Source organism: Calonectris borealis, chromosome 12, assembly GCF_964195595.1.
Source record: "Calonectris borealis chromosome 12, bCalBor7.hap1.2, whole genome shotgun sequence".
NCBI classification, from domain to species: Eukaryota; Metazoa; Chordata; class Aves; order Procellariiformes; family Procellariidae; genus Calonectris; species Calonectris borealis.
Window position 1 is genome coordinate 1342607 of NC_134323.1, and position 26229 is coordinate 1368835.

Consider the following 26229-nt stretch of genomic DNA (forward strand, 5'->3'; position numbering starts at 1 on the left):
CTCAGTAGCAGCCTCCAAACTGCTGTCTGGGGAGATTATTAATAAAGCAATTAAATAAAGTTGTCTTCATGCCACCTGAGACTTCCATTAATAACACGCAGAGCTGATAATGGGTGAACCTAAGTACATGCTAAAGATGTATAATCCCGTTGGTGAGAAGTGACACAGTCCCAGGATGCAGTTATTATTTCACACATTTATTTATATATTAACATTTACTATATAAATTATTAATCATAGAATCATAGAACAGTTTGGGTTGGAAGGGACCTGTAAAGGTCATCAGGTCCAACCCCCCTGCCATGGGCAGGGACATCTTCAACCAGATCAGGTTGCTCAGAGCCCCGTCCAACCTGACCTTGAATGTTGCCAGGGATGGGGCATCTACCACCTCTCTGGGCAACCTGTGCCAGTGTCTCACCACACTCATCGTAAAAAATTTCTTCCATATGTCTAGTCTAAATCTACCCTCTTTTAGTTTAAAACCATTCTCCCTTGTCCTGTCCTTGCTAAAAAGTCTGTCCCCATCTTTCTTATAAGCCCCCTTTAAGTACTGAAAGGTCTTCCCAGAGCCTTCTCTTCTCCAGGCTGAACAACCCCAACTCTCTCAGCCTTTCTTCACAGCAGAGATGTTCCATCCCCCTGATCATCTTTGTGGCCTCCTCTGGACCCGCTCCCACAGGTCCATGTCTGTCCTGTGCTGAGGACCCCAGAGCTGGACGCAGCACTGCAGGGGGGGGTCTCACCAGAGCAGAGCAGAGGGGCAGAATCCCCCCCGTCGCCCTGCTGGCCACGCTGCTGGTGATGCAGCCCAGGATAGGGTTGGCCTTCTGGGCTGTGAGCGCACATTGCCGGCTCATGTCCAGCTTTTCCTCCACCAGTACCCCCAAGTCCTTCTCGGCAGGGCTGCTCTCCATCCCTTCATCCCCCAGCCTGTGTTGATACCAGGGGTTGCCCCGACCCAGGTGCAGGACCTTGCACTTGGCCTTGTTGAATCTGAGGTTCACACAGGCCCACTTCTCCAGCTTGTCCAGGTCCCTCTGGATGGCATCCTGTTCCTCAGGCATGTCGACCACACCACTCAGCCTGGTGTCATCTGCAAACTTGCTGAGGGTGCACCTGATCCCACTGTCTACGTCATTGATGAAATATTAAGCAGTACTGGTCCCGATACGGACCCCTGTGGGACACCACTCATCACCGATCTCCATCAGGACATTGAGCCATTGACCACTACCCTCTGGATGTGACCATCCAGCCAATTCCTCACCCACCAGACAGTCCACCCATCAAATCCATACCTCTCCAATTTAGAGAGAAGGATGCTATGGGGAACCGTGTCAAAGGCCTTACAGAGGTCCGGATAGACGACATCTGTAGCCTTTCCCATGTCCACTGATGTAGTCACTCCATCATAGAAGGCCACTAGATTGGTCAGGCAGGACTTGCCCTTGGTGAAGCCATGCTGGCTGTCTCGAATCACCTCCCTGTCCTCCATGTGCCTTAGCATAGCTTCCAGGAGGATCTGTTCCATGATCTTCCCAGGCACAGAGGTGAGACTAATATATATATAATTCATATATTAACATGTGGAGTTAGCCTGCATTCATATTGATGCTCTTTTAATGCTGACCTTGTCCCCAGAGAAAGCTTAAAAATACTGATGAGCACTCCTGTATTTTTATCTAAAGCCCTCCTTAAATTATTTAAAAAAAAAAACCCTAAAAATCCTGCGTGTTAACAATGATTAGTCAAGTAATGAGCTGTCATAGTCCAGATTTCCTTGGCTTTTTTTATTCCTTGGGTCTTGCTTCTCACCTGTTTCCTATTTTATCTAAGAGAAACGACACAAACAGCATCTAATTAACATAGTCTGTCACATTACCATTGTGTTAATTGGCTTCTAAGATAAATTGCAGCCCTGCCCCTTCTTCTGGGGCTTTGGGAGGCTTGGCCCTTGCAGTAGGATGGTGCCTTCCTTGTAGGGATCCTTGTTTGGGAGCTCCCTGGTTCTGGGGCTGTCATGGAGGTCACAAAACCTTTAAGTGCAGGTAAAATAGACAGTGAAGTACCTCGTGGTGACGGATTTTAAAACCGAGCCTGTCCACAGCACTGTCAGCTTTATATTAAAAGAGCAGCAGTATGCTGTTTATAACTAAAGCACTGAATTTAAATGGGTCTGATCACCAAGTGTACAAACAACTTTGGGTGCTACGCTTTCACTGACTGGTATAAAATTGAGCATCTTTGTTCCTGAATCACTTCTGAAACTGGAATTTGCTTGGCTTTGGGGGTTTTTTTTGTGGTTTTTGTTTTGGGTTTGGGTTTGTTTGTTTGTTTGTTTTAAAGAGCCCTGAAGTCTGCCTTGGTCACTGCGGTCCAGGACGTGCTCGTCCTTCTTCTGCCTGTGGGTGCTCACCCGGTCCAGCACCCAGGATGGGAAGGCGAGCCAAAACCAGCCGTGCTTGCCCATACACCCACTTCATGCCATCAACTTGCAAATTCAAGCACGACGAGAAGTTGTGACCCCCTTTTACCTTCCGTCATGCCCACAGGACCAGACTGCAAAGCAATAAGCTCAGCAGGAAGGCTTAATTATAAAGCCACCAGAAAAAACACTGATGTTCGAATCACTATTTTCAGCAATAACGGAAGAAATGCAAAGCCAAACCGAGCTGCAGCTCCCTCGAGATCCCTTCTTTGTATTTCACAGAGTTCTCCTGTTGACTTTTGTGTTGGGTCGTCTCATTTACTGGGTCAAATACCACGTTAACCCTTTCGCTGCTGCTGCTTCTGCAGAACTGCGGCAGCTCGGAGAGACGCAGCGGCAACCGATCCTGGCACATGTTTTAATTAATCTTCATAGCTGTAACTCGTGTTTGATCAGAAGTCACTGAGACAGTAAAAAAAGAATCCCTTTGGTGTTACATTGTATTTTCTGTTGTGGGTTTTATTGTGGTTTGTAGTACAAGTGGTGCTTGAGTTCTTTGAGCCAATACTCCTAGCAATGGCGCACGCTCGTATTTTGCGGTGAGTCGTTCAGTAGCGGTAACTACAGGATTACCACCGTTTTTTAGTTGACTTGCTGGCTCAATTAATCTTTGTCCTAACGACGGGAAGTTTACGAAGCTTAAACTGTGAGAACTGGAACTGGGAGGAATTCACCTTCTCCGGCCTCAACCGCCAAGGTGGGCGTCGCGACCCTGCAAACGAACGCAGCTAACGACCCCCCCGTGGGGAGAGAGAGGCCTTCCCACAGCAGGTAGGCGGCAAAAGGTTGTAATTATAATTCGTTAATCACGCTATCGCGGCATCCTTGGGGTGCGTGAGCTGCCTCCGCTCCGGCTTTAAACATGGCTCTGCAGGGACGGGTAACCTTGGCCTGCTCGTCTGCCCCCCCATCACCCCAAGCCCCTCAGCTGCACCCCCTACCCCAATTACCAGGTTCCTGTCACCCACCACCCCACCTTGTCCCCCAGCCCTGTCACCCTCATCACGCCCAGGGAGTCCCCCATGGGTCTCTCGCCCGTTGCCTAGCAACGCCGCCATGCACTGCGGCCTAGGCCGCCATGTTAGGACCGGCCTGGGGACCTGCGGCCTGCTGAGGGGAGGCAGGAGGGAACGGGCCTCCCCTCACAGACCCTCCCTGGGCCCGGGGGAGCGGGCAGGCCCGGCAAGGGGGGCCCCCCACGCCGGGCCTGCCCGCTCCCCCGGGCCCAGGTGTCCATTGTGGGTTGCCTGGAAGAAGCTGCCCTCTCTCCCCAAGGAAAGCCGGCAGCCTGTGTTTCACAACCCTCCCCATGAAGGTTGCAAATAAAAAAACTATAGCAAAACCCCCCCCCCCCAAAAAAAAAAAACCACCCGGACCATTTCTTCCTATTTTAAGTGAGTTAGACCAAGTCCTGATGTGATGGAGAGGCACGAGACGTGGCTGGGAGCAGGGGATGGGAGAAGGATGCGAGCTTGGCGCTGATGCCCATAAAATGGCAGCCTGAGATGAGTGAATTGCCTTGTCTGGAAGTCGTTTTCTTGGAGCAATGGTACGGATGAGTGGGTTTTGGTGGTGCTGGCCCTCTTCCCCTGGCCCCCAACATTGGAAAGGAGCTTTAGAAATATCAAGATTTTAGTATGCTGTTGTTTTTCTCTTAAACATCTTAATCTTTCTTGCTTGAACAGGTGGTGGGTTTTTTTATGTGTTATATTCAAATATTTAATTTGTTTTGAAATTGCTGGGTAGTATCAGTGTTAAGAAGTTGATGATATCTATGAAAAAGTCTCGGCTAAGCATTCTTCGAGGGCAAGGTAATTGTGGTTCTCCATCACTGTCAAGAGTGACCAGCAGCACCTTCATCATGATTATGAGCTCTCTCTAGAAGCTACAAAGTTCAATTCTTGCATTCATTAAGAGCGGGGTTTTTTTTCCCATCCCTTTCCAGATTTCCTTTTGACTCCCTTTTCTGTAGCCACTGGTATGAGAAATAGCCTAAAAACATTCCAGACATCAGGTATCGTTTTCTACCATGGTTCTTCCTGCTGCAAGAATGGTGTTCTCCATCGCCAGTACAAACCCTGCCTCCTTGGCTTTGGAGGCTAGCTGCTGTGGCAAAGGCAGGCAGGCTTTTTTGTTTTTCAGCCTTGAATTGACTTTTCCATCCGTTTTAGTAGGCCACAGACTAATGCACATCTCAGTGTGATACAATAACATGAAAAAATTGGCTACAGACCTTAACTGTGTGTTCTTGTCCCACTTGAGGTGAATTTTCTCTGCTTAGCTGACAGCCACCTATGTGCTTACCAAGCATCCTTTCACCATGGACAATTATTTTCTTTCCTGTCTCGTCAAGAGGATTGTGACCTACATAGTAATAAATATCTGCATCTTAAAATAGTAACTAACTGTATAGAATGGTGTGTCCATAGGCACACAGGTTGTGTGGAAAGGTATACGATATTTATTTGCATTTTATTACTTTTATTTGAATATTTAAGGAGGACGTTCGTCATATTTCATTTGCTGTTCTGTGTAACAAATTCAGTATACATGTAGACCGGGTTGTTCGAAGGTTTAACTGTAAGTATTACATTATGTAAAACCTTGCAATTTGCTGACTTGTCATGACCCATGACCATAAACATCTATTAACTAAGAAATGTGCGTGCACAAGTGAATGGGAAGGTAATGCTCTGGGCCATTTGCCCCATGCTTTATTTTTTGTCAAGCTATCATGGAATGGAAAATAAAATGCAAAGCCCAATGGAGTTTTAAAATAAATTGTCACATTTTTTCAGAGTTTACAGGTTCATTCTTGACTCTTGATATGTTTTCCTCTTCTGTTTGAAGGAACTGAGAGCATTATGGAATCTGCAGAAGAAGAGTTAATTAATTTTAATGTCGGTGGCTGGTATTTCTCAATTCCCAAAAGTAAAGTCGCTCAGTTTCCGGAATCTTTGTTGTGGAAAGAAGCTTCTCTACAAGATCAGTCTGAAAATCTAAGATTATTTATTGACCAAGATGGTTTTATATTTAGGCACCTTCATTATTACATGCAGACTTCAAAATTATCTTTTTTCAGCTGTGCTGAATTGAACTTACTGTATGAGCAAGCATTAATTTTGCAGCTGACACCTTTATTACAGGTAAAGTGGGATATTCTATGTGGCTTTTCTACAACTTTTTCATTCTTAGATAATATTGTCTGTAGAAGGATATCAAGGAGTTTGCTTATATCACTTTATCAATGCTTGCGATAGGTATCCAAACAAATAATTGCCACGTTCAACAAATCTGCCTCAGCTGGCGAGTACAGAAAATGTTACAAATTTGATGCTTGACCTTTCTGTAAGAGCTCATTCAACAGTCATTACTTGCTTTTTAAACCAAATTTAAAGAAAGCAGAGACTTTTATCTGCCAGCTGTTGTGCTTTATGACAATTATACTGATTGATCTTGCTGAATATTAATAAGAAGAAGGTGAGTCTGCCCAAAAACAAATTCATCCCAGTGGGACACCGCTGAATTCACTACCCTGTCAATGGGCAAATGACGATTCTTCCTCTCCTCCTATTCTGTAGCTGCATAAACAGAAATGTTAAATGGATGTTTGTAAAGAATATTTAATTTATTATTTAGCTACAAGTATTTTTTGTTATAATTGCAGTGTAGTTTTGCATTGTGCCAGTGAAGGCTGAGTCCTGGCTGGATGAAATGTGCGTTTTTGTACATTAATATTTGCGTTTCCCCTAAGTTTAGTCTAAACTCTGCATTTCTTTTGGTTTCTAATACTTTTTTGTGGAATTGTCTCAAAGATGCTATTATGCTTGATATTTTTAGCCCAAAATATTAATATTTTGTGTTTAACATGAACACTTTCGGATTTTCTTTTAGGACTGTGTTTAAAGATGTAACATCTCCAAATAGGTTGGGAGAGGAACCAAACCTCAGTAGTCTGTTGTATTAACAAACCGTATATGATCACGTTTAACATGGATCTGTTGTGGTATGGCCAGGAACACATTCCACTGAACTAGAATTCTTGTATTTTCGGGCTTTTAAGTGCTTGTCAGTCTAACCGTATTAATTCATGAAGGTATTTTACGCATGTGCTTTAGAAGTCATAATTGTGGCTCTAAAGTTACTTTGTACTTAATATCCTACAACAGTATGTAACCATTTGTTCCAAGTTTAAATTAATTTCTTTATCATTCAGTAAAAGATTAGGAAATACAGACTGTTAAACATTCCTATCACTGAGCCAAACATCGATTTCCCTTTCTAATAATTGAATTTGTACAGCTTATCATAAACATAAAGATGTTACTAAGAAGAGCACAAAAGGTCTTTCAGGCTTTGGGTCAGGTTCTTGACTATTTCTGTTGTTGTACACTCTTACACATGCCAGTGTGCTGTCTTGAATTCCAGAGCTAGAATACAAGGAAGTGCCATTAAAACTCAAATGTTGAAAAATAGTTGGCTTTTTTGAAATACATGAATGGCACTAATTATGTTACAAGTTCTAATAAATGTTCTCTACAAGTTCATTCCATTTACCTTGAGGTACCTAAAACTTAGGAATGTATTTGTTCTTGTCTGTGTACAATATTCCATGGCATATTTTAGTAGATGTGAAGTACAGCATGGCATGCATTAGACTCTTTCCCTTAGCTGCTTTTGATTTTTGGATTAATTATTTGAATTGAAGTAGTAAATAGAAAAACTTTACGTATCTTGACAGATTTTAGATAATTTGAGGGAGGAGAAATATAATTTACATGTCCAGCCTGCAGATACACCAGCAGCTGAAAGAACATCTCTGAATTACTGGAGAACACGAAAATGTACCAGCAAGCCATCAGAGATTCCTCCTAACAGCCCAGCATTCACAGGTAAGTGTCCCAACTGACAAATTCTTTTGCATCCTTAGGAATGCCTAGAGAATGTTGTCAGTTGTTGTCAGCCAGGAACATTTGAGAGTCTTGCAAAGTTTATTTTTTGTGATTTTTTTTTTTTTTATTAGTTACCTTTATTTTAAAAAAAGGAAACCCCATGCAAATGTTTATTTATTTGTGCTGGGCTGTAAGTCTTCATCCTTTGGTGAACATTAAATGTTGCACAAGATTAATGCACTTTCATTGGCTTTGCTATACCAGTCAGATCGCCAAAGTGTATATCCGAGTTCCGTTTTTCTTATGTCTTGATTTTTCTCTGATTTTCTTTGCCTAGGGTTACATGAAAGAGCTCCCCTAGGGCTAGTGGATACACCTTTACTAGATACGGAAGATGAAGTGAACTACTGTTTTTTGCCACTAGATTTGGTGGCAAAATATCCTGTACTAGTTAAGGACGACAATTTGCTGTGGCTGCTTGAGAATGCAGCCCTGATCGAGTGCGAGTGCAGTGAGTTCCGCTTCATAGGTAACTGTTCTTTCTTATTATTATTCTGACATGTTTAAATAATTTTTTACATTAAACTGTTTCTGTCTATCTTCAATAATACTTCTTTAGAGATCAGAGTCTTGTAATCTTTCAGTTTTGGTTTGGTTTTGCTGTGTGCCAGTTATACTGCCCTGTTTATCAATCAATAACCAAAGCCTCTACCAGGTGCCTCTCAGAGTTCATGTACCTAAATTTACCCACTTATGGCTCTACTTATTTGGGTTTTATTAATCCAGCAGTTTTCTGAACTAAAATGCATTAATAGCATCAGGTACCAGAACTGCTGTTAACACTTGGTAATTAAGGTAGACAAAATTTATGTGGTTACTCTAAATCCCTACTTGATCTTGTATCATCTTTTCACTAGTAAAAAATCATGTTTCATTCATTAAATAATCTTCCAGCTTCAAAAAAAGACAAGTACTTCTCAAAAGTATGGCAGAATCACACACCTCCTCCATCAACATAGTATTTCATCCTCTGTGAACTCAGTTAAGATGAGATAGATAAGAAATTGCTGCAGTTTTGCTCTGCCAGTCCTCTGACGTTAGCATAGAGGAAAACACATGATTAAATGCACAGTGGGATGGGACTGTGCCTAGGGGGGGAAAAGCAGCCAAACAAACAGAAAACCTCTTACATGAATCTCTCAGGCTGCTGCGATAAACAAAACTAATGAAATTCTGTGCTTCCCCTGTCGTTTATACTGCGTCTGATCTCCTCTGCTATAAACCTTGGTTTTAGGATTGTGTTTTCAAAGACAAAGTGTTCCCTGCTGTCCATTTACCTGCTGTGTAAATGTGCGTATGTGAACAGTAATACTGACGGAAATGATAAGAACCTATTTTTGCTAGATATGAGCAGTGGACAGAAGATGTCAACACACACTTTCTATGCTTTATTTTTATTTTCAAGTTAATTTTCTTCGCTCAGAGAAGATGTTGTTGCCTGATGACTTCTCTAACATAGATGTCTTGGAGGAAGAAGTTTTAATTCTGGGAATTCCTGAGCTTATAGATGCTGTGAAGATCTACAGAGGTAATATAATACACATAGCTATATATTTTCTTCCTTATATGCATTGGGTTTAATGTTATCTTGTGAAATTGGGTGTTTGAAATGGAAATTATATTGAGATGATCAACACTGAGATACCATAAATTGTTGAAAACAGTGGAAAATACAGTGGTGATTATTAACCGCTGACCTTCTGCAGCGCAGTCTTGACCTCCTTTCCTTGCAGGCAGCTGCTCCGCGGTGTCCCCCACCACGGCGGGGTACAGGGGACGGCGGGGGACGGCTGTGGCAGAGGGGTCCCCGCCGCGGTCCCCGCTCTATGCCATGGCGCTGGGGCTGCTGGCCAACTACCCCGATTCGGCTCTGGGACAGCTCCGCGTGGGCAGCAACCTGGGCAGGAGCCGCCTGCACCTCTCCGGCGACGGCGTCCTCTTCCAGCACGCCAGGTACCCACCCTGCCTTCATATAGGCAATAGCAACATAACTTAAGGTTCTTTCAAAAGGCTGTCTAACGAGTTTTGTAATTGAAAAGGAGTCCTGTTCTCGGCAGCTTGTCTTTTCGAATTTGTATTCATTTTCAGTTAAACTTGCAGGTGACTATAATTATGCGAGTTGGCATTCTTCTGTTCTATTGTAGGCTGGTAAACCTAAAATTCCAAAGTAGTGTACGTAAATTCTTTAGTGATCCCATGTTCTTAAAATGTAAGATTTACCATTCATTCAGAAAACTTTGTACGGGATTTTCAAAAGCATCTGAATGCCCGTGGGTACAGGCTTTTCTGAAGCCACAGAAAAACTCGTACTGCTGTGTCTAGTCCAACAAAGAAAGTAAACTTCTGAATGCTGTGGTTTAACTTGATCCTTTGAGACATACTTCTCCATATTGTTAGCATTATTGCTCAGACTTACCACACCAATATACTGGTTTAATAAAATCCCTATTGTATAGGAAAATGGCTCCTTAGTGAAGCATTAGCACCTCCTTCCTGAAATCGGTGAAAATGTAAATGTAGAGATCAGACATCTTTGCTGTGACAGAGGGATTTTTTTTTTTTTAAATGCGGACACTCACTAGGTGAGTCATAAAGCTAGCCATTAAAATACACTTTTTAATACTCTATTAAAAAGCCGGTACCATTTTCTTTCACCTGCTTGTTGTGATTTGAATTAAGAAAAGAAAACCAAAAGAAATCACAATGAATCCAGTTGGTTGTGATTCGAACCTGCCACGCAATTAGACGCTCAGCCACACATATTTCCATCAACTATAGCTTGAAGAACTTCCTGCACCTTTTAACCATCTTTAAACGTAACACGAACAGATAATCCCCAGCCTGTAAAGAGCGACAGAAAGACAACAGGAAGGTCAAACACACGGTCAGCTCATCTCTGCCCCTCGCATCTTGTCTGCACTTGCTGTTGGCACTAGTGTAGGAGAAATACCGTATTAAAAGCTTTATTCAAAACTATTGCAGATCATTATTTGATGGCTCCATTGCGATAGCTTTATTTGTTGATGTTGGATTGCTCTCAATATAAAAATGATGTGGAAAGTTACGAGTAAAGCTCAGTAGGTGCAAAAAAAAATTTTAGGAGAATTCATATTTCCTGACTTGTACTCATTAAAAATAAGGAGTAAAAATATAAAGCAAGGAGAAAAAGTTTAATGATTTCCTCTTCTTTTGGATAGGAATTGGCTGGGAACTTGCCGACTTCCTCTCACTGAAAATATTTCTGAAATCCAAGAGCTCTGTATTTATTTGGACAAAAGAGACACCACATACGAGCCAATGAAAGATGCTTTAAAGCGCTATCTGAAACAACAGGTGCCAGCAGAGAGCAGGGATTATAGTAAGTCAAGATTTCTCAAGAACTCTTTCATTTTAAAGTAGAATGAGCAGTGTTGCCTGAATACAATTGATCAGTCAATGATTTACATCTCCTTTTGAGGGACTGTTACAGTACAAAAATAACCTGAAGGTCTCACTGACTGACAATGTTGTTATTGTGTAGCCTGTTGGATAACACCTGCTAGAAAAAATAACTCTGTGACACAAATGTCTTAGCAGTAAATGATGGTCCAGTTGTACAGATGCTACGGAAGATGGATAGTCCCATTATAGTAGCTACATCAGACAAGCATATGCTAGTTTGCTCATTGTTTAGAGATAGTAGAATCTATTTTTATAATTATCCATAGCCCTATAAATAATTTCTTTAAGAGCATGACTTGCCTGTATCTTCTGTAAAGGCCTGGGCTATTGTAAGAAACAAAATTCTTCATGTTGGAGCCCTTTTCAAAGTTAGGGTTTTTTTTTTTAACAATTTCTTTTGAATGCAAATGTATTTTGATTTTCCTAAAACAGTATCCCAGGACTGACTTACTATCAATAGTAATGTGAACCATATTGTTAATTATTTCAACAGAAACTTTCCCAGATTTTTGTTGCCACACTAAGGTAAGATGTGGGCTGAACCCAGACTGAAATCTATCCAAAGCCGTTACATTATTTCTGCTCTCTGTGCATAATTGCTCTTTGAGGCTTGTACCTGTCCTGATACTGTCACCTTCAAAGGAAATAACGAAGTGGGGCTCTTGCAAGGATGGAAAATGGTGCAGTAGCTCTGTTACAGGTTGCCCTGGACTTCCACTAGCTTTACATTTCCTGACAAGCTGAGTCTTCATTTTCAAAGACCTTTCAGATTTCCCCCTGATTTCCAATACTTTACAAGTAAATTATTTCTTTCTGTGGCAATGTAACAGTATACTTAGATTCACCCACCTTAGGTGACATAAATGTGCCTGCTCAGTAGAGCAAGCATCACTATGCTAATGCGTATAGCCTTCTTGCTATTATCATTTTTTAACCTATGGAGGAGAGGCGGGTTGGCTGCAGCGTGGATGGACCAAGTTGCCTGCTATTGGGACATTACATCCTGACTTGCCTTTGGCTTGCGGTTGCGTATGACCCCTAAACAAAACATGAGAGTTCCAGCTCTGTGTGCATAGAGTACACTCTATTACTTCACTATTTCAAGGAGTTATTATCTGCAATATTTTGATGTAAAATCTCATCTCATATTAACTTGGTATTATCTATAACAAAGTAATTACTACTTGCAGTTATTTTAGTTGTGACCTTTCCATCTGTTACTCCATCTCTAGACACAGACTGGACAGCGGAAGTATCCGTATGCTCGCTCCATCAGATTGTGAAAGTTTATGTAGGAAGTAACTGGTATGAAACTTACTTCCAGACTTTATTGAAGGTATGGATAATTAATTGTCTTTGCATTGCCTTCACATGAATCTTCCTAGAGAGAATTTATAATTCTACAGACTAGAATCTATATTTCTAGTCATAATAATTATTAGAATGGTTTTGACTTGAAAACTTGGCATTATCAGAGCTTCACATGTAGACTGGGCATTTTATACTAAGGGAAGTATGTTCAAGTACCTGAGGGAAATAAATCTTGGACTTCCCAAGAAAGTACTTTCTGGGCTAATAATACAAGTATTTTGATTAATAATATAAATAGGCTTGGTGGAACTGGTTTAATTCTTTTACTGAGAAAGGAAAAATCCTGTGTGGATTTCTTTCTCTCTATAACACCAGAAATCTGGTCTTAATGTATTTTTATTTCTGTAGTACCCAGAGCTGCTGTCAAATGACAAGAAAGTCTGTTGGATCACGTATGGTCAAAGTCTTCTAATCCATGGAGATGGGCAAATGTTTCGGCACGTTCTCAACTTTCTAAGACTTGGGAAATTGTTTTTGCCAGCTGAATTTAAGTAAGTGGAGTGAATTCTTGTGCTTCTTTTAGATGGCTGTAGGGGAAGCAAGCATGGAGATTTGTCTTCTGATTTTCATAGAAATATTATCCAAAAGAATTAAAACTTTTCTTTTTAGTCCTGAAGTAAACTATTCTATCTAAACATAAATTATTGGGATTTAAAGATTGTGAGGTATGTTTTTGTTTCAGTATGTATGCCTTTATTTTAATGATTGATATGCCAAACACTTGTACTGCAGGGTATGTTACAGATCGGTGCATTATGTGCACACCTTCAGCAAAAAGGAAAATGTTTTTGTTGACGAGATCATTGCATCCCTCTTCAGATTTTTGCCTTTTTATATGGCAGGGACAGCGAAGTCTGCCTAGCCCAGCTGAAAAATACTCCACCTGCTCCCTCTACTGGTGTCTCTGTTCTAATGCTGAAAAATATATCTTCCAAAACTGCAGTGGTACAGGAATGGAGGAACACGGGGTGCCTAAAGAGGAGAGGGCACTCTCCCTCCACACACGCGTCAATCTATTAGGTCTCTAAATCTTATCAATCATCAGAAATTGAGGTGGCTTAAAACACCAGTCTCCTAAGGATATTCCTTCAACGTGTTTCGCTCAGAACCGACCCTTTGGTGCCATGGCTTCTTGTAGCAGTTTCCCTGCTTCTGCCACCACTACGTTACAATTTTTTGCATTCAGCAGTGAAGGTCTGCCTGGCATCAGAAGACCTTTTGATCTCTTCAGTTCTCGAAGCCCTTGTCTGTTGGATCGTTTCTAGTAGGCAGAATATCTTCACTACAGATCACCAGCTGATGTGGTCATTTTTAGCACATGTAGCTGTTTCCACCAGAAGTATGTATTTTCATTCTTTTCCCCAAAGTCAATAGAACAGTGGCTTCTTTGATAGAATAACCACTGGTCGCTTTCATGTCTGTCATCAAAGGCATAGGCAGCCAGATGTCAGACCCTACAGTTATATCTATAGAAGCAAGCTAAGTATGTCTGGGAAGTTTCTGGTCTTTCTGCCAGTGATCTGCTTTAACCTCCTGGAGATGGTGGCTTCACTCCCCCTCTCCACTGCAAACATCATCCGAATGGCCAAACCAAGCCATTGGTGTAAATTGGGTAGGACCAAGCGCAATGCTAATAGCTTCCTAGCAGAGATGATCATCGAACCCATGAACCCTCTTTATGGGATTCCCTATGGAAAATGCCATGGTGAATTTTCCACAAGAGAAAAGTGTCGTGAGTGTCACAGAGCAGAGTAGGATTCCCGCTTCTCAGAATAAGGTTTTATCATCAATACCCATGGTTAATTAAAGAAAAAACAGGAGAAAAAAAAAAAAAGAGGGGACAGAGGTTTTCACTTAACTCGTAGAAGGGCAATAACTGGAAAAAGTATTGAAAATAGCAAGTTCCACAAAGATTCAGAGGGGTGCTGCTGAACACCTCTGGTATAGGAGCTCATTTATTTTGGTTGCACCTTTTCAAAAGTGTACCATCTATTTTGGGGTTCCTGACACAAAATTAAGATTCCATGGAAGTCAATGAAAAGATTTCTATCAATTTCAATAAAACCAGATTTTTTTTTCTCATTGTTTGGATGCCAGACGTCAAACAGAAAAAAAAAATGGTTTGGGTACTTTTCAGTATTTAAAATGATAGGCTATTTGTCCATCTGCTAAAAGAAAAATCACTTGTGTGAATGCATCTTTCATTTTGTGTAGTGACTGCCTAAGCTTCCAAAATTAATATATATTTGGAAAGGTTAATCTGGTAAGATTGTTTTTTAGCAATTTTACAGTTCAGTTTATTTACAACTTACAGAGAATGGCCTCTCTTTTGTCAAGAAGCAGAGGAGTACCAGATCCCTTCTCTTTTAGAGGCACTTTATCACTCTGATGCATACAGGTAGATAAAAATTCTCTTCTTTTTCTTTTCTGTCGTATAATGTCCTTTCATCTGATCTAGCAGTGTTTGTCCTTTGAAAGGAGCACAATTTTCTCCTTTCCTTCTGAAACACAGCCACTGGAGGATGAGCAATTCCACTATCTTTTGGGCTACATTTTTTCCCATCAGCTATTTGGGTACTGGAACAGCAACAGAATAGTCCCCAGTCAGGCAACTGAGAGACCTCCCTAAGTCCAGATATTGAGAATATTGCAGTGCACGCTGAAAACCATTGTACAGAGACACCAGACTGAGCAGAGACAGTCTGATTTATTAGCTTTGGCTCAGCCCTGGCTTTGCCAAGCCCCAGCTGGTTTCTGCAGACCCACTGGAGGATTTGCCAGCACTGCAGAGTGTAGAACGGCGTATCTTTGGTGCAGCATCACAGAAAAGGATTGAGACCAGCTGGAATTTAAATCTAGACAAATTAATGTTGAAAATAAGCCATAACTTTTTGTATATTAATTCATCATTGAACATTTTCTCAGAGACTTATTTCTCCATTGCTGACAACTTTAAAAATAAGATTGGATTTTTTCTGAAAGATATTTTGCTATTAAAACAGGAATTAGCATTTGGTGTTACTTGGAGACCAGGCCTCATAATCGCAGTGGTCTTCTCTGGCCTCATAAAATCTGTGAATCTGCAAACACTAGTGTTTTTTTCTCTAGTGTGCTCATTAGAGGGATGGACAAAATGTTAAAATGTAGGCCTGTTGGAAAGTCCACAGAACTGAGACATTTCAACTCCTGAATGCAGAGTACTTTAGAAGGCGACCTAGCATGGCCCTTCTCTTCAGTGTTTTTCTGAGAGCTCTAGAAGTTAGTGGATTCTTACTTAGGCCACTCACATTTAGGCATTTTAAAATCAAAATATATCCATTAAAATCCTCCCAGAAGATCATGAGTCACTATGGCAGGTTCTGAAATACCAATGCTATGGGCTGTTTGCATCAGGATTTCCAACCTCACTCTACTGCCACGAGCAGTAGTAGGACACACTAGTGGTAGCTACCAGCATCCCACCAGTGGTGACAGCAGGTCCTGGATTTTATCGTAGATCTCTATGAAGCAGAAATCCTAAATGTTGTTCTCCCACTTCCTCATCCCAGTGCAGGAGCCTAACCTCACATTCCTATACCCGCAGAGCAAGAGGAGGATGTCAGAGGAACTCTACATGTGAATGACAAAATTTTACATTCCCTGGGAGGTTTTAGCTAAGGACTAGTGCCACTCTAACATAGACTCTTCCACTGCTCTTTGGTGCTTTCCCATCAGGGATCGTGCCAGCATCTCTATCATATACACCAAAGGCCTCTAACAAAGTAAAACAACTGGGGATTGGTCTCTAGAATTCTTTGCTGGATCATTGGTCAGCTCCATAGGCAATCTTACCAAATCTCTGCCTATAGGAGACAGAGAGCAGCAGCTACCCTGTGCTTCCAGAGTTGTTTCACCTTTTCAGAAGCTGCTGTGCAGCTCAGGCCGTCACTGTCAGGAGCTGAGTTTCTTAAGTGGACTCAAAATTCAATTTTGAAATCACGAATGTAGAGGGTAGACCTGAATCTGAATAGCTTGCTCCCCAAAGTGCCTAGAACCTCTTCACAAAAAAAACAAAAGAAAAACTCCAAATCTGACGTCAGGTAGACACGGCTTACATAAACCCATTGGTCAAGGTTTTGTGAATGCTGGAGGAGAGACGAGAAATCATTTTTGTCTCCTGTGTATCTGCAGCATCACATTTCAGAAATTCTCATCACAGGTGGGCGATGAAAACTCCTGGTCCTTTGCTGCCCCTGTGTTGTGTAGAGTGACAAGTGCGAACTCCTTCCATTCCCCCGTAGTTTAGAAGTAACTCATAACAACGAATGTGATACACACAGATCCACTGGTGACTGGAAGTCCTGGCAGCTCCTTTTACAGATTGACTGGTTTTTGCCCCTGGACAAAGTTCTTTAATAATTGTAAATATTCATTTTCTAGATTATGGATCCAAAACAATGAATTGCACAATGAAATTTATTTTCCATGCAGAAGATTAAGTATTGTATCTTGGAATGAAGAACATGAGTTCAGCAAAGACCCAAAAGAAGTAAGATTTGATTTTCAGAATATGTTGCCATAAAGCACTTCTAAAAGCAATCTGAACTAGAAAAGTGCCAAATTTAAATTCCCCAGTACCATTTTGCTTTTTTTCCTCTCCGAAATCACCTACAAAATGAGTCTTGGAAATCTCTCTCTATAAAAAAAGAACATCTTCATTTTAAAGAGCCAGGCTTTGAGCATCAAGACATCAGCAATAGACATTCTGTTTGCATACCACAAAAACATGAGAGAGCTCCTTCTATAAAGAGATAATTTAGGTGGAGATCCACACTTAATTCCCCAGTAGGTTTCAAGGCAGGGTGCTTTAGCACTGCCTGAATGCTGGGCTTTTACTTCTGTTTTTATCCAATGGCCGCATGCTGTAAAGTCATACTGTCCAAAGCATAAGGTCAAGATCCTCTGGTCTGTGTTATCTTGGCCTACACCCCACAAGCCCACGCTCTTTTAGATTCTGCTTTTGGTCTTGTGATTCGCATTCCTGGTTACTTAGGGAGCCCCTGTCCCCAAGGGTGGGAAGCGTTTTCATGCAGACTTAAGTGTGGCTTGGAAACTGGGGCACTTCGCTGGGTCCTGACCCCTCTGGGCAAGGAGCACCCAGAAGCCGAATCTCCTGGTTCCTCGGTAGCAGAGACAGGAGCAGCAAGCTTAAGCAGCGCACTCAGGCAAGATAGCATCCTACAGAAACTTTGTAGTCCTTGAAGTCAGTGGAAGGGGGAAAAGGACCTTCTGCTCAAGTCTTTGAATACTTTTAGTCCTTAGTTGGACACCAGCAGCTGGAAGTTGCCTTCAGTCTACTAGAGAAAGGCAAAATGCAGGTGCTGCCTCTGTAGCATTTACCTCCTGATCTCAAACTGTTCCACCCTGTCGCTTAACACTGGTGTTAACGTGCTAGAGGGGTTGCACAGCTTGCTTTAACTTGCCAAACGATCTTTCTTGTACAGAATGTGCTGCTGTCAGGTCAGATAATCAAAATTGTCTTAGTTGTAGCAGTAGCAGGGGTGTTGAGGTGCTGCTTGTGTGCCTTGGCCACTCCAGTGTCTATCTCCAGGTTTAGCAAAATTCAGTGATAGGATCTGAGGTGATTCAGGACAGCGTAACATCAGCGCTGAGTTATCAGGGCAGGGTTTGGAGAGCCTTAAGGCACTGTATTCCCCCAGAAGTAAGAATGCATTTTCCAGGATTAAGAACTCAATCCTTAAATGCTTGTCTTATAATAAGTAAAATACATCAGTTATTAGGAAAGGCAAAACTTACACTTCGTTCCATGTCAATTAGAAATAACAACATTTCATTGTATTTTTAGGTGTATTCATGTGCACCTGTGGATTCCAGTAAATCCTATATTAATACATGGAGTAATATAAAAGATCTGAAGGGAAAGCAAGGTACCAGTGGGGATAAGACAAAGTATTCCAGAGTGATTTCACAGGTGAGAGGGACAAAGCGGAGGAATACACTTGGAGGATACGATGCATCCTCAGACAGCCTGGTAAACTCCAGCTATTACAAACATTTGTTAAGCCCTCCGAGGAAGAGAGGAATGAGAAGCAATTTAACAAAGAAAGTAGAAAGTAAAGACTCAGCAAGTCACATCCAGAAATTAATTTCCCTGGTAAAGGAATGGGACGCGGTGAGCTCCACGAGGTGTGATTTTCAGCACGTGAGAACGTCTGACGGTTGTATCACGGCGAGTGTATCTCAGTGCAACACTCCTGAAAAGGAGAGGGGTGTCAAAGCTCCTATTGCCTCTTCTCCTGGGAAAATAGGCTTTACAGTTCAAGGAAACAATCGCTTTACCCAACACGAAGTCGGGGCTGAAAGAAAGCAGCCGGAGCAATATGCGTTCACACAGAGTTTGCCAGTTGCTCCAAGTGCTGGAACGTATCGATTCAGCACCATAAAAACTACTCCCGCAGTAGGAAACAATGCAGAGGATATAAACAGGGAGCAACCAGAAGGTAAATGACTGGTTTGTGATTGTTGTTTTCAAAAATGATGGAAGTAATTAACTAAATGACTTGTATAAATAAGATACTTCGATCATGCTGATGAATTCGGAGTGACAGTTTCAACCTTTTCTTGTTCTCCTGCTCATAGAAAGTGTTTCCAGCGAAGGAAGAGGCAAGACCTTGCAAATGAAACTCATCCCTATGAAAGACAGTGAGTTGGTCGCCAGCTGCTAAGGAAGGGCTGGATTTTACTGCTTGTTTATGCAGAGTTTAATACTAAAAGTGTGTTTGCCAGAAAGGCGGAGCTGCTTTTAGATTCACAGGCATTAATGAGTTGTTCTTTAATTGGCTCCTTGTGCCTCTGCCTTTAGAGCTGTGCAAGGAACAGTGAAGCTGGTTTAATGTGCTTAAGTTATCCAGTCAGTTACAGAAATCTGTAATTTAGCATAAAGACTGAAAGATTTTTATGCTGAACCCAGAAGTTTCCACAGAAAGGTGTAGGACTTAAAAAGATTTACATGATTAGCCAAGACACTAAACGCAAACTCAAGAAAGCTCAGTGGAAAGTCTCAGTTCTGACACCCCGAGAAGGATGTGATTTACCCTGTAGCGCTTCCACCGTGGGTAACGCGGCAGGCTTTCACAGAACTGTTGGCAAAGCAAAATGCATTAATAATGATTGTGGATGTTTTTGTTACTATAGCAGTGCAAGCCAGGTTATTATTTTCATAGAAAAAACCCTCTTTCATACCCCATGAAAGCCTCCCAGACTGAATCATGCTCGGGTTCCGTTAAGCTGTACGTAATGGTTACTCTGTCTGAATTTTCCACGTGAAAGAGGGAAGTAGAGAAGACCTGTAATGTTATACCTAAGATTGCAAATTATTTGGTGTAAAAGTTGTCATTTACTGTCTAGTGATGTATCGCCTTACCTGGCAAAACATCACGACAGAATAAAGACAGAACAAGGCGTAACTTTAAGGAGAAGATGACAATATTGTGGTCATACTTACAAATGTGTTTATCCCGTTACTACCGATCCAGGCTTTGCTGTAAAACTCAACCTGTGTTCATCCACAGAAACAAGGGACAGCAAACAAACGGACGCGGTTCTGGCAGACCACAGAAATGTGGGATTGATTCTTAAAGTTGAACACCCTCCGGTTTTAGGCAGTGATGGCTTTTGTACAAGCAATGAAGAGAGTGTTGTTTATGGCGCTCTGCCGGATGGCAGCCAGCTGGATACTCCAAACACTCGTGCATCCAAAGGTAAGGACTGTAAACAGCTCTAGGATCTTGCCGCAGACTTTTTAGTATGAAAACCATTCTCTCCGTCATGGTTTGTGTCAGTTCTGACTAGCTGAGAAGCTAAGGTTATCGCAGCCGAACCGCTGCTTACATTTAATTCTTCAGAACAGCTGGGCAGCAGCTGCCTAACCTAGCAGTGCCTTGAATATTCACCAATGAAGCTCTTTAATGCGTCAGGAAAGGTCTGAAATGGTCTGCAGACCATGCAATGGTCTGAAATCTACTGTTTTTATTCAGGCAAACTCTTACACTGAGCTCAGGTTTGAACACTGGCTGCTAGGACTCAGTTGCCGTAAAACCTTCGACAGGAAAGGCGCTAAAGAAGCCAAAGGCTGGATAACGGACATGGCGACTGCTGAAACCGCAGCCTTTTTTTCCCTAATGCATTTGTGTTCTTTCAACTGTTCCTTGTAGATACAGTTTTTGTTAGCTTTGCTCTCTCACGTGAGGAGATATTTTACGCCAGGAAGTGTCACTTTTTCCTGACCGATGTCATCCTGGACTCCATAAGGCAGAAGGATCCCAAAGAAATCACAGCCAAAGTCGGGACCCTCGTGAACAGGCTTTGGGTGGGTACAAGTCCCTGACAGCCCGGGTGAGCCGTGCTTGCTCAGCTTCCCCAGGCCGTCGGTGGGCTGGCAGGAGTCAGAAACTTGGCTCTTCACCTTCGGACCAGCTGCCCGGCTGCCGCGGGAGCCACGGCGCTGAGCGGGGGGATGGTTTCAGGCAGAATCGCGAAGGCCGGAAGGGGAGCGCGGGGCTGCTCAGCGCGAGGGCAGTGGCGGGGTGCCGGGAGTCTCTCCAGGTCCCTTTTTTAAAACCAAGGGTCACCCCCTCCCCGAAGCAGAGGGCTGGAGAGCCAGGCTGGGGCAGGCTAGCGGCTAAGGCACCCCTGGAGCCGTGAAGAGGTTCAGTCGCTCCTGCAGCGATTAAGAAATAAACAGCAGTGTGTCCTGCCCCCAGCGTCACGGCAGCCTCCCGCTGTCTGTGCACTGCGGCGCGCTGCGGGGTTGTGGCAGAAATAAAGGCCCGCCCTGCAGGGACCAGGAATTTCTGGGGTTTTTTTAATTTGCATTGGAAGTAGCGGGTCTCACCCGCACCCCACACCCCCTCCCCAGCAGTCCTGCTTTAAGAGCACCCACCAGAAGCACTTTTCTTCTCCCCTGGAGAGGGGGGAAGGTGCAAGGAGAGGGACTTGGGAGAGCGTGCCCTCTGTGCATGGTGTCTGCAACTGATTCCAGCCCTGCTACCTCCCACCAGTCCTTTTTAACCTTACTAATAATTAACCCTGGCCAAGGCCGGCCTGGGAACTTCTCCCTCCAAGGGGTAATTTCACTAACACGGGGAGTGCTGCTCCCTGGCAGAAGCTGGGCACTCGTCGGCGCTCCCGCCTGTTGATCTGACCGTGTCGTGTTCTGTCTTTTAGACTCAGCAGATCACACCCAGGGAGTTTGTTGCTGATTTGCTGAACACAGAGTATTTTAAAGGGGACAGAAATGTTCACGAAGAGCTACTTCAGTGGGTGGACGTAAGTAGCGTTTGCCACCAGGTGATGCTGTACGGCTGAGCATTTTTTCTTCCAAACGCTGTTGGCTTTCTCTTTAAACTCGTTCACCGTTCCCAGTTGTTTGCACTGCGAGGTAAGGGGGAGGGGGGACATTTTAGAGGACAAATTGACTAATGTCATGTATAGTCTTAATAAATTGGGCTGCTAATTTAGATTGCCCACAAAAAGCGGGCAAAGGCATTCTAGGTCTGTTAAGAACTGGAAAGAGCTGGTGATGCTGCTGTTCTGCCATGATTTAACGGTGGCCTCGGTTTTGTGCTTTTTCAGTTTACCCTGCCATTTGCATGGAAGTACAGCCGCTGCCTCAACTTACTGATCCGGAGAGGGTTTGCTAGATCGGTCTCATACTTTGCCTTGGCAATGTAAGTTCACAGAACGTTAATAAAAATTTGACCCAGCTGCTTTTTGAAACGTTTTTATTTTCTTGTGGCAGGCGAGGAGGGTACGCACCTCATCCGCTGCTTAAGAAAAAGCCTTTTTGCTCAGCTGCCTTTTAACTTTGAACAGTGACTTTGTTCGGTCAGGAATCGTTGTAGCTGCCTTCTGCTTTAGGTAACGGAGGAGGAGATGTCTGACGTCTTTATTAGTGACGTGTGGGGTTTATTTAACAGAAGACAATGCTTTCACAAGAGGGGGGGCAGCAGTTGGGCAAAAGCTTTTCACCTCCCCGGGGCCTTATGTAGCCAAATGAACAAAAGAATCCCCTCTTTCTGCTAACATATTTGTTAATATTATTTGCCCAATAAAATCAGAATAATAATCAGAGGTCTAGAGCAGTTACTTCATGTTTTAAGCACGTTGTGCAGACGTGGCACTTCGCTCTTCCCCTTTTAAAAGCTCTGCAGCTCTGGGGAGGAGAGCTGATGCTCCTCATCACATGAACTCGAGCGAGTCACCCTCACTTTCATCCTAAAAAACATTTCAATCTCCCACCAGTTTTTGAGAGTATTTAGATGCCCCAGGGAAAACCGCTCTTCTCAACGCACACCTGCTGCTTCTTCTGCAGCCCAGGTTCCTGTGCTGAAATCAGGACACAATGCAAACAAGATTCATATAAAGAAAATAACCTTTATTAGACAAATCAATTAAACCCTGAAAAAATAGTGTCAGGTAAACATTACTAAAGGTTTTTCCAGCAATGCAGAAACCTTTGAAACTGAGAAATTCAGGAAGTTTCATGTTCCTCTTGTTGCATTAGTAAATTCTCTCCCTCTTGTGACATGAGCTATTGCTGTCTTGACAGCCCAAAAATCTTGCATTAACTTAGCAATTGTTTTAAAATAGTAACTTCTAAAATCTTCCCTGTGCAAGTTTCCCGCACAATTTTATACAAAGGTGTCAAACTGTGTTCTCTTTGCAGTCTAAAAAAAGAACAGGGTTTAAAAAACATCCAGCTTATTAAAAATAAACAAGTGTTTTATGTACAGTACAGGAATTTCCAAACTTGCAGGAGCACGGTGTGTGTACGCAGAGGGGAACTCTGAGGCTGAACATCCCAGACCACAGCACCGCACTGCCGAGGGCCAGGCAGCTCCCCCCGCAGCAGCTACGGGGAGAAAACTGCGGTTCAATAAATTACTGCTCCATCATCTTCCTCAGGCTAAACGTGAGACCACCGCCCCCCATCTGGGGGAGCCTGATTTACAGCACCTCATGAACCAGGAGTAAACAGGAGCTTGGCAGCAAGTAACTATGGTTTCCAAAAATGCTAATTTTCATTTCCTCAGGAACACAGAGAGCGTGTCACAGCCACGGCGTGAGCTTTGACGTCACTCACGAATAGGCAACCTTGGAACACAGGGCACGTTTGTCCTCCAGTTACGTCGCGCTACTTCAGACCATATGCGTTCAAGGTTCGGCATTATAATCAACCCATTACACTCAAAACCTGTTGGTCTCAGATGCCACCACTATCCAAAGCTCCTCAAACAAGCCACTACAGTGGGACTGAAGTACCTGGAGAGGGGCCGAGTCAGAGGCAAAGCAAGCAGCCAGTCCCTGTCACCCCAAAACCCGGGGCACGCTGGAGTTTGAACTTTGCCACCCGCACCCTGCCCCAACGGAGAGAGAGAGAGAGAGACTGGCCGCTGGGACAGCAGCTACACGGGTAAGTGGCTTCAATTAGAGCCAGGAAATGTGGCGATTTGTGCCTTCTGCCCTCCGCCAGACAGCTGCCTCGCCGTCACGCCTCTGCTGGCTGCTCTGAACTCCCTGCTCTGTCTCGGCCTTCCCACCGGCACCGGGGAAGTCTCCACTTGCTGGTGCCTGGGATCTTCCCCCTCCCCTGGGGAACACGCGCAGGTTTACGTGGTTCAGCTGGCGGTTGGTTAGTGCAGAAATTGCACAGGGAGAGGCTGACAGATGGTTAAGACAGAGAGAAGCTCAGCACTGAGGCACTGGAAGAATCATCTGAAGAAACAATTCACTGTAACAATGAAATTGCTTTTATTAAAACAGAAGTGTTAAGCCAAGAAAATAAATTATTGCTATGATAGACATATTTAGAACATAAGGAAGGACGTTAAATCTTGAGCTCCAGGTCAATATAACCCTGATACAGAAAGTTACACTACTTTTCTTAAATACCTCGGTTTCTCTTCATGCCCTTCCAAAAACTTTATAAAATGTGCAGCTTACAGAACAAATAGTAACAGAGTCACTTGTAACAAAAATCTGTACAGCTCATAGCTTTAAAAATAATACATTTTTTTTTTCCAAACTGCTATTTTACTTATTACTCATAAATATAGGGCTAACAAGTTTTGAATGCCCAAGGTCCCATCCAACACCAAAGCTATTACGTGTAGTTGACAGAAACCTTCTTGGGACTTCCCCCCAGCCAGAGGTCAGGTTTTGGACTGTTTGAAAGAGCCTGATTATGTATTTAAAAAAAAAAAAAAAATCTTCATAGGTGAAGACTGTCTCCTTCTGCTGGTCAGAGGCCTGGGGTCTTCAGTGAGTTTGAAATGGCAATCAAACCTGGAACACAGCACCGCGCAATGGGTTAGACTGGCTGCACTCCCGTGAGGTGGCAGGATCCCACAGGTCCCTCTGCCCGGCCAGCAGTGGTTTTGCAAAACATTTGAAAACCACCGTTTGTCAGAGCTGCGTTTTGGTGGGGAAAGAACATTTTACTGGAAGAGCCTTGCAGGAGAAGTGCGGCTCTTCCCCCACGTGGAGGGCTGCCTCTGCACCTCAGGACTCGCCCACAGGTTACGTGTTGCTGTCCCAGCAGCAGCGGGCCAGCAAATCCCGCTGCTTCTGTGGCCACTTCAAAGATCTCATCTGTGACCCCCCCAAGAAGGGGCTCTGGCTCTTAAATTTTAACCTTGGCTGGTTCTGTTTAGCTGGTTATGAACTCCCGCACCTGCAGATCACAAGCCGTGGGCCTGCGTGCTTGTAACACCCCCACGGTGCCAACCCTACGAGTCATCTACCACCCTGTGCCTTGGCCACTGAAGCCCTAATCCTGCCTCTCCCGTGTTCATACCCCTCTGCTCCCTGTGAAAAGGGAGGCTCAGGCAGAGAGGAAAAAGCTGAGCCAGAGGCAGGCTAGTTTGAGGGGGGCGCGAGATGACTTTCCGAGGGCTGCCACCCACACGTAGAAGCCCTGCTTGGCTGCCTGTCTTGCCAGGGCTCATCCCTCCTCAGATCAGCAGCGACTTCCTCGCAGACAAGGCACCCTCCAGAAATCGCTAAGTACAGGAGCAACATCTGGCAGCTCCCTCAGGACATCCTGACCATAACCTAGCAGGTTCTTCCGCCTGGTGATGTGCAGTTTCCTTTGGAGGTTCAAAGGAAACTGTGGGATAAATCTAGCTTGGGGAGAATACCGTGGATTCCCCAAGGCAGTTCAGAGGGCTAACGAAGAGCAGGATTTCAGCAAACAGCCACAAGAAACAGATTAGTGGTTAGACAGCTGGGCAGCATTCAGAGGAAAGAAGCTCATCTGAACACTGATGACTAGGTGGTGCTCAAGCCTCTACTACCTGAAAGTGATTTTGCTTGTTTTGCTTCTGCTCCTTCAAACCCAGGAGGCATCAGACAGGTCTTCTCTAAGCGGATGAATCAGAGCCTCAGAGACCCGTCAGGAATGTGTGTGGAAAACTTCTCATCGAGAAGTGGAGGGTGAGGTTCTCCTGACTCAGAGCTACTGACAAACCTGACCAGCACTCAGAGCTGCTGGAAAATCCCCTTCAGGGGCTACTTACAACAACTCCACTTCCTTAGGCGGTATACGTGTGCAGAGGGGCTCACACTATTGTCGAGGGACTTATGGTGACCTGGCCTGCTTTCTGCAGAGGAGAGAAGCCAGCATTAGTACAGGGTTAGAGGACAACAGCATCAGGACACGATCTAGTGGGAAGGGAAGCAGCTGAGAACTCTCAGGAACGTAAGAGGAGACACATCGACATCTCAGAGCGACAGGCTCCCGCTCCTCCATCTCATCGCTCCCCGAAAAAGGCCCAAACCTCCCAGGAAAGGAGCTTAGCAGCCTCTGCCACAGAGCTCCCTCCATCCCAGGAGGTTACGTATGTACCCCAGCCCATGAGAGCGTTAAAGCTCCTCTGTGCGCAGCATCCCCTCCTGGTGCAGCCTCCAGCACTG

At 43.7% G+C, this 26229-nt stretch overlaps 1 protein-coding gene and 1 long non-coding RNA gene across 2 annotated transcripts; one reads left to right on the plus strand and one right to left on the minus strand.

The window, feature by feature from the left end:
* Positions 1 to 3007: 3007 nt before the first annotated feature.
* On the plus strand, positions 3008 to 21989 carry KCTD19 (potassium channel tetramerization domain containing 19). Its single transcript, XM_075161213.1, has 18 exons — positions 3008 to 3030; positions 3121 to 3188; positions 5342 to 5637; positions 7233 to 7383; positions 7721 to 7912; positions 8849 to 8979; positions 9206 to 9396; positions 10641 to 10801; positions 12117 to 12220; positions 12604 to 12746; positions 14570 to 14653; positions 16675 to 16783; positions 18101 to 18755; positions 18895 to 18957; positions 19827 to 20015; positions 20469 to 20623; positions 21481 to 21582; positions 21889 to 21989. The coding sequence occupies exons 1-18, from the start codon at positions 3008 to 3010 to the stop codon at positions 21985 to 21987; spliced, it is 2916 nt and encodes a 971-aa protein (XP_075017314.1). The 3' UTR covers positions 21988 to 21989.
* A 680-nt stretch (positions 21990 to 22669) lies between these two features.
* LOC142087112 (uncharacterized) lies at positions 22670 to 26129 on the minus strand. Its single transcript, XR_012675331.1, has 2 exons — positions 25833 to 26129; positions 22670 to 24600 (listed from the first exon to the last, which is right to left on the minus strand). It is a non-coding gene; the product is annotated as an uncharacterized LOC142087112 (long non-coding RNA).
* Between the last annotated feature and the right edge of the window lie 100 nt (positions 26130 to 26229).

Coding starts and splice junctions, on each gene's coding strand:
- KCTD19 (XM_075161213.1), top strand. CDS start 3,008: ATGGCGCACGCTCGTATTTTGCG. Junction 10,802..12,116: donor AGCAGAGAGCAGGGATTATA/GTAAGTCAAGAT, acceptor CTCCATCTCTAG/ACACAGACTGGACAGCGGAA. Junction 21,583..21,888: donor AGCTACTTCAGTGGGTGGAC/GTAAGTAGCGTT, acceptor GTGCTTTTTCAG/TTTACCCTGCCATTTGCATG.